Raw genomic sequence first — 9163 nt, 5'->3', positions numbered from 1 at the left:
ATATATATATATATATATATATATATATATATATTATCTAAAAGTGGGATCATTTTTTTTTTTAAATTGAGTCACGCACTTTTTTTCTTTTAAAAAAATAATAGTGTCGCGTCAGATTTAGGGTTTAAATTAATTCATTTTAAAAATGTTAACAGAATAAATAAACGTGTATTAAGTTTAAGTGATAAAATAAGTTGAAGCGGAAAGTTGAAGGGGGTTCTGATGCTTTATCTCAAAAATAATTAAAAGACTCATTCATATATAATGAAAGAATAATAACTCGTGAAAGTAGTCCAATATAATAGTGTAGAAATTATTACATATATTATATTTTTAGCTCATGTTATTCAAAATATCCCTAAAGTTTTTAAATCAATAATAGAATATTTGGTGATGATTAGGTACTAATTCTAGAGAAACCATTGCCTTTATAGCTAAATGTTTTTCTACTAAATTAACAATTGATTAATTCAATAATTGCAATTAGTGATCCACGCGTTAATAAAGCCAGTCAAAAAGGTTATATCAACACGTTAGCATGCATTTAGAAACTTATTATTTCTAAAATAAATTTTTATTTTTACTTATTTTTTAACCTATTAAAAAAAATCGCGTTTTACGGTGAGCATTAATTATTTATTCCTTAAATTATTTTTTAATATTTAATTATTAAAGATCAATTAATATGGATATTATGATAAAATGTTCTTATCAATCATTGTTTCTCAAAGGACGTACAAAGAACAAAGTGGACAAATATTATATTTCAGGTTCTGTAGTAAATACACAATACGCGTATGCGATGGTACAATATGCACTGATATAACTATTTCACATGTGTTAGATAACACAACATGTGATGATACAATTGATACCCACCACTTGAATACAACTGTTTCGCTGATACAATTGATACCCGCCTGGTACAATAACTATAGCTGCATTTTATAAATCTCCAAGTTATTGCTATGCTTTGCAATACATCTCTAAACTACAATTATCTATGATTCTCTTAAGAAAAGGAAAACAAAAAAGTACACAGACCAACAACTTAAGTTTCACTTATTACAAAAAATTTCATCTCTTGAAACATACTACAAAAATCTCATTTTTCTCTAAAATACATAGACATAGCTTTCTATGAATATGTCGGCCTGTTATGTATATGAATCGATTTTGTTGTGTATATGTCGGCCTTGTTATGTATATGTCGGCCTTGTCATATACAAAGGTTTCTCTGTATATGTCGGCTTTATTATGTATATGAATCGGGAGAGAGAGTATAAATAATTCTAATAAGATTGAGATTTATGTTATTTTTACAAAGGAAAAACACACAAGGTAAATGATTAGCCCATGAAGTTATTAGAAAGCCCATATATATTTCTTTGGGATCTTAAGTCTTGTTGAGCCCAACATCATCCTATTTGGATTTCATTTTGCAAGGCCATTGGGCCCATCTTTGAATAAGCTTTTGTACCAAAAGGCCTAAAAAACATGAGCCCATTTGAAGGCAGAAAGGTAACGAATAGGTTCGTTTATTTTAGTCAGACATAATACATAAACGTGCTCTTTAACTTTCTTCATCTGACATCAACACCCTTCGATTTTGAGTCTGCACAAATATGTACTTGAATTGCGAGATTTGCTATGTAGAAAGCGTGTGTTTACTTGATCAACTTTACGATAGTTTAAAGTGCATACTTGAACAGGCCTTGAACATGATGAATGTTGTTATTATTTAACAGATTTCATGAAGGAAAAATCAACCTTAGAAGTCTTCCAATGCCCTAAATGAAGGGGCGGACCTAGCTTATAATAGGGGTACACGTGCACCTATTAATTTCAATTTTTTTTATATGTATATGTGTATATATCTTGAAGAACTGTCATATACTTAAAAGGACCTTCAAACGTACTTATCTGGCTATTATTACGCCCCTTTGGCTCTATTATGCTAGTCGATCGCCTGAGTAGAACATGCGCGACAACACTCATTGTATTTCCTTACTTATCTTCAACTTACACACCATAACAGAAAGATGCCGGCATGGATAACTAGACCTTAAACCTAAACTAAGTTGGTATAGAGGCCAAAGGCATCGATAGACACTCAAACTTATTGCCAAAATTCATTTAGACACCTAAACTAAGGTTTGTTCCTATCAGACCCCTAACCCCCCACATTTTGTTCCAATTGGGCCTTTTTTGCCTATGTGGCACTGCGCGTGCAGTGCCATTATGGGAGGCGCATAAGGAGCATTTTTTTTAATAATTTACAAATAAAAAGACGCCAAGTGGCATTAAGGGCCCCAAATTTTTTTTAATAACAATTTTTTTTTAAAACACTAAAGGCCCTTTTTAATAAAACAAAAAGCATTAGGGGGTCCCAAATTTTTATTTTTTTTTTAATAAAACAATACGCTGGGGGGCTGGGGTAGGTGGGAGAGTTTTGTTTTTATTTTTAAATTTTTTTATAATTTCTTTTTAATAATTAATTTTTTGTTTTTTAAAATAATTTTATAATTTCTTTTTTATAATTAGACAAAAAAGCATGAGGGGGTCCCAAATTTTTATTTATTTTTTAAATAATACGCTGGGGGCTGGGGAGCTGGGGGTAGGTGGAGGAGTTTTATTTTTATTTATAATTTTTTTTTATAATTTCTTTTTAATAATTTCTTTTTTATTTTTAAAATAATTTTATAATTTCTTTTTTATAATTAGGCTTTTATTTTTATTTTTTAAATAATTTTATAATTATTCTTTAATAATTAAGATCTTCAATGCCATTTTTTATTTTCATTTTTTAAAAAGTTTTATAATTTTTTTAATAATAATTTTTATTATTCTTTAAATAATTTTTAATAATTTTTTCATTTTAAAAAATTATATATATTTTTAAAATAACAAGTTTTTTTTTTTCAAATAATTTTATAATTATTTTTTCATAATTTATATCCTCAATGCCATTTGTTATTTTCAATTTTTAAGAAGTTTTGTAATTTTTTTAATAATTAATTTTTTAATAATTTATTTCATTTAAAAAAAAATTTATAATTTTTTTTAAATAATCAGTTTTTTATTTTTATTTTTCAAATAATTTTATAATTATTTTTTCATAATTTATATCCCTGCCATTTTTTATTTTCATTTTAAAAAACAAATTATAATTTTTCTTAATAATTATTTTTATAAAAAATAATTTTTTAATAACTTATTTCATTTTTTTAAAAAAATTATAATTTTTTAAAATAATTAGTTTTTTTTTTTTTAATAATTTTAGAATTATTTTTTAATAATTTCCTCAATGCCATTTGTATATACTTTTAAAAATAAATTATAATTAATTTTTAATAATTATTGGACCGACAATGTCACGTGTCAGCTTCCAATTAGCTCATTTTGTCACGTTATCGCGTGTGTGCAACACACACTTTAAGTTTTTTACTGATAGGGCGAAAAATGCCCAATTGGAACAAAATGTGGGGAGTTTAGGGGCCTGATAGAAACAGACCTTAGTTTAGGTGTTTAAATAAATTTTGGCAATAAATTTAAGTGTCTATCGATAACTTTGGTCTTGACACACCAATAACATACTTTATCAACTAAAGTTGAAGCACATTAATACCAAACTTAATTTGTGTACTAAATTAGTGGTGTTCATTGCGCTAAAATCCTAAATCCGCCTAAATTTTGTTTTAATTAATTAGAAAATGCTTAGCTGTGAATCCACAGATAAATAAATGTACATAGTACTGTGTGCATGGTTGACTGTCAATCTTTAATTTATTTTCTTTTGACTGTCCAAAGAACACTGTATGACATGGTCCAGTAATTACACATGCCCACCCCTAGTTGCAAGTTGGATTTTTTTTTTTTTGGGGGGGGGGTTTAGGTACTCCACCCAGCACTTAAATTAAAAATTAAAAAGGAAATCAGTTGTTTAAAATTTTATTCTTTATAAATAAAACTTTGTTTTTCTTTAACCAAAAAAAAAAAAAAAAACTATGTTTTTCTTTTGCAAGATTAATATATTAAGAAATGAATGTTGATAGAAAGGTGTGGAGTTTGAAAAGTAGAATAGAATGTTAGTAGGTTGTTAAGGTTGATTACCAAGAATTGTAACCAGTATTATTTTTTAGTTTTTCAGTTTGCTTATTCTTAAATCTCTAGTAGTACTTTATTGTTTCTTTCGCTTAATTTGATCTTATTATCTTCCATTGTTATAGTTTTTTTTTTTTATCTCTCTTTGAATCGACAATCTATCAGAAATAGTTTTCCCATCATCGAAATATAAAGATGAAAGTTTTCATACAAGCTATCCCCTCCAAATTTTATCGATGAAATTATATTGTGCTGTTGTTGAGATTAATAAGAAAGTAACATCTTAAAAAGAAAGGAAAGGAATAATTAAGTTACTTCTTCAATTATTAGTCCAGAAAAAGGATTAAAAATTTGTACTAGAAATTAATTATAAGACAATTCATTGAGATTGTTCAATCATATATCTATTAAAAAAATAAAATTTAAGTAGCAACTCTTCTACTAGAAACTAGAAAAACAACAAATAATATCCTACACTATATGAAGGATATATGCTCATTGTTCTTGGAATATAATTGTGGTACTTACGTACCTATATATAATTGGCAGGTGCAACTCACTGATTATGGGATCAACTAAAGTATTCCAAAAAGAAATAGGAATATATTAAGGAGGCAAAAAAAGTCAATGAAATTTAATCAAATATCATATTATCATAATTACAAATTCAAAAAAGTTGAATGTTAAGAATTTTTAGATATATTTGGAATGCAGTCTTATAATTGTATTTGGATACAATTAGATGTAATTCACCTGCCCCCTAATTCATTGTACAATTTATTACTATAACTAGTAATGTATCGATGTATTGCTTGTGAATTTACAGAGCGAGCTGTGAAGGTAGATATTTTTTTTTTTACAGTTTAATTAATTTATCGTGAGTAGAGTAATTTCTTATTTGAGCTAAAATTTGATGTTGTTGTGGAACAACTGGAGGTAATTTAAAAACCTAAAATAATTGTTTAAACTTAACAAACCACCTCAAATAAAAATGGAAGTAATCCTTGTTTCTTTGTGGAGAGTTTACTTATTGTTATTGTTTTTCCTTATCTACATCTCTAATATCTGTTTTTGGATTTGATTAATTTCATTCATGTCAGAAAATATTATTTTGAAGGTAAAGTACTCTAAAAATTAATTGTATTTAGATATATTCAAAGTTTAAGAGTCCGGTTGAATAGAATTAAAATTCGATCAAATCAGCTTTTAGTGTTTTTTTTTAGTTTTTTAAATATCTAGTAAAATTTAAAAGTGCTTAAGAAAAATTAAAAACTGATTAAAAAAAATAAAAAGTGAGAAGTTGGGTAACCCAATTTTTTACTTTTTAGATTAAAATGTGAGAAAAAGTCATAAATAGTCCCTTAACTATTAGAATAGGTCTAAAATAGTCTCTTAACTATAAGAATATGTCTAAAATATTATCTTAACTATACACTTATCAGTTTTGATCCTTTAACTATTTAAAAATTTATCAAGTTTGGTTGTTGACTACGTTTTTTTTATAAACAATGTAGGATTTATATTAATGAAATTTCTGCTTTCGTGAAATTAACTTTTTAGAAAGGGATAATACGAAAAATACTTGTATTTTACCTAAATTTGCAGTTGCGCATATTGAACTTTGTGGGTGTCTTATGACTCCCTTAGGCTTTTTTTCCCGTATTTATATGACATATATCTGTCCACTTGGACCACTTATTCAGTCGTCCAAAGGACGATGATTCACACACGACCTTTCAACAAATAATTATTCCTCTTAATTATGTTTTAACTCTTAATTATAGAATCCTGAGATATTATCATGGTGGGGTTTCTAATAGTAAAAGACGAAATTAAGAGAAATAATTATTTGTTGAAAGGTCCCGTGTGAATCACCGCCCTTTAAGTGACTGAATAAGTGGTCCAAGTTTAAACATGGGAAAAAAGTCTAGGGGGTCATAGGAGCCCCACAAAGTTCATCATGTGCAACTACAAATTTAAACAAAGCACGGATATTTTTCGCATATTTTTTCCTTTTAAAAACTAAATACATATAATATCAATTGAATTTGACTTTCTGCAATTCAAATTAAATAAAATCAATTATCATTGAAATTTGTTTTAACACCTAAAAAAATCAAATTATTAATCAATATTTTTGTCATCAATATGGTTTAATTTTGATTGGAGATCTTAAATATCAAAGCAAATTAAATTAATGGCATAGAAAGTCATGTCTTGGTGCATTTCATATACCGACTCATACAAAATAGACCAAAAAGTTAAATCCAAAGCTTTACACTTGCTTCTCTCTCCTTGCCACCTTTTCCTCAAATTTCTCTTGTGAAAAAACCTTCTAACCTTAACAATTCAAAATAAATTTTCTCATAGAAGAAGACACAAACTCAAATAAAAAGAAGTATTTTATTGTTGCTCTGGCTTGAATATGTTGTGTTTCAGATAAAATGACAATAACGACAAATAATGCGAGAACAAACTTTTATCATCATTGAAGACATCTTGAATATAGCAAAATTCAAGATGGAGATTTTGGGCATGGTCCAAGTAATTTAAAGAAAGTTAATAGCGAAAATGACAAAGTCATGGGGAAGAAGTAGAAGGAAGAGAGAATCTCATGGAGGCAGAGTTTCGTTAGTATAACTCCTACATTGTTTATATTAAAAATAGATGGATACTAGATTTGATAAAAATAATTAAAAATCAAACTTGATAAATTTTTAAATAGTTAAAGGACCAAACTGATAAGTATATAGTTAAGGGACTATTTTAGACCTACTCTTATAGATAAGAGACTATTTATTGTGTTTTCTCATTAAAATGCTTTAAATTTGACCAGAACATTTACATTCCTTATATTTTTCTTCAATTTCAACATTCCTCTGAACTTGTAGCCCTTGAATGTATGATTTTTTTTTTTCTCTTTGTCGCTTCCCCTCGTCTCTTTCCTCTAATTTTCTCTTCATCTGTCTCTCAAAAATTTTATTTTAGAATTAAAAATTAAAAATTAAAAATAATTCAACTTATTTATGGTGATAACAATTTTAAGAACATTTACGTCATTTTTGATAGTAAAAAACTGTTTAACAACACTTGTTTGCCAAACACACCAATAATTTTTTTTTTCAGTTTCAACACTTCTATCAAACACTTATTTGCTTAATTTATAAGCACTTATTATAAATTTTTAATCACTTAAGCTAAAAATTATTTTTTTAATCTCATTCAAACGGACTCTGTTAAAAAAAACTCCAACTTTCACGGAAGATATTTTACTGAAAATGAAAAAACGCCACCATAGCCCGTCATCAACAACACTACAGATCCCGACATCTATGGCCACTCCGGCCATAGAGCAACCATCAATGGGGGTGAATCAACCTAATGATTTACCTACGGTTACATACACCACGTTATTAAAACCTACGTCTCAAATCAAAAAAGTTATACCCTTCAAGCCTATCTCTTATTTGCATGGTGAACCTAGAATTTTATGGGAGCAAAAAGAAGTAGAACAAATGATTTTGAATGAAAATTTACAATATGCAATGATTAAAAAATTCTCATATGGTTAGCCTGATATTCAAGATCTGAAAAGATTAATTCCCAAGCAATATGAGCTTAAGGGCGAATGCAATATTGATCTATTGAGTAATAGACATGTACTCATTAGGGTGTCACAGCTGGAAGATTACATTCATCTTCTGTCAAAGCCAACCTTTTACATTAATCACCGTGATTGGTCATATGAAATAAGAACTCTGAAGTGGGATCCAATGTTTAACTCAGGGGAGAAAACAACAACGACAATTGCTTGGATTTCATTCCCGTCTCTTCCTCCAAATTTATTTGGCAAGGAAACTGTTTTTCCACTTGCGTTAGCGGTGGAAAGACCTTTGCAAGTTGATTTGGCTATGAAGAATCAAACTCGTCCAAGTTATGCGAGAGTCAAAGTTGAGGTGGATTTGTTGGGTGAATTTCCAACATGCATTAACGTAGGAGTGAAAAAGCAGAACAAAGAAGTATCAGAAAAGTGGATTACAATCAAATATGATTACGTTCCTAAATACTGTAAAACCTTTATGATTCAAGGACATAATGAACAACAGTGTTATATGGAACATCCGGAGTTATATCCCAAAAAAGAGGAGGCGGAAAATCAAAAAGGAAAAGAGGAGGCTAACAACAATGAAGAAGACAACAAGCAACAAGAGACCAAGGATTCAAAGAAGGAGGAAAATGGGGAGCAATGAATAAAAATGTAGAGGAATTTAAAATCCAGAAATTCTAAAAAGAGGATACAAGAGAAATAATTTCAATAATAGGAGGCAAGAGTTTAGGTGTAATAGAGTGGGTGTTAATACTGGCAATCAATTTGACGCTTTGAGACATGTAGAACAAATCAAAGATAAAGAGCTAGGCGAGCAAAGTAACTCTCAGAATGACAACATACATCATGGAGAGGAGCAAACAAAGGATACGACCATACAAAAGCAATTGGAGGGAGAAAAAGTAGATTCGGTACATGACATTTATAGGAGGGACAATCAAGCTCAAGGGACTTCAATTTCACAAATAAATAAGGAGCAAGGGAGTAGTAAAACAATAGCAACCAAGAGTGCAAATTTAGAAGCAAAGCAGATAGAATCACCAAAAATACTTCGAAGGCCACAACAAACACCAATTAATGATCAGCAAAAGGACATGCAACATACCTTTGAGAGCAGGAACAATGCAGTTAGTCAGAATGAAAATGAAGTATCGAAACTACAAGAGTTTGTGGAAGAAAGTGAGGAACAAATGATAGCAAGAAGAGAGGCTGAAGAAGATGATTGCATAGAGAGTACTATTAAACAAATCAGTTGGGTCGGTGATCTTTTCCAACGACAAATTAACTGTTTGAAGAACGGATCAAAAAAAGAAAAATCAACACTCCCTCTTCAGGCCAGAACAAGGAGCAAAGACAAATATTTCGCAAGTAATCAATCATAGGTAAAGTGTTATTCTGAAATATAAGATCTATTAAGACTCAAAAATCATTTAAGAGATTAATAGAACTTAA

General features: G+C 28.8%; 1 protein-coding gene across 1 annotated transcript in view; it reads left to right on the top strand.

The window, feature by feature from the left end:
- The window catches only part of LOC107846788, a 16317-nt gene extending 7963 nt beyond the window's left edge, over nucleotides 1-8354 (top strand). The window contains exon 2 of the mRNA XM_016691074.2: nucleotides 7677-8354. Within this exon, the coding sequence (XP_016546560.2) occupies nucleotides 7677-8354 (678 nt within the window). The remainder of the gene's footprint in view (nucleotides 1-7676) is intronic.
- Nucleotides 8355-9163: the final 809 nt, after the last annotated feature.

The sequence above is a fragment of the Capsicum annuum genome, chromosome 11 (assembly GCF_002878395.1).
Source record: "Capsicum annuum cultivar UCD-10X-F1 chromosome 11, UCD10Xv1.1, whole genome shotgun sequence".
Classification (NCBI taxonomy): Eukaryota; Viridiplantae; Streptophyta; class Magnoliopsida; order Solanales; family Solanaceae; genus Capsicum; species Capsicum annuum.
The sequence above is the reverse complement of the archived record's forward strand: the minus strand, read 5'-3'. Positions and strand labels throughout refer to the sequence as shown.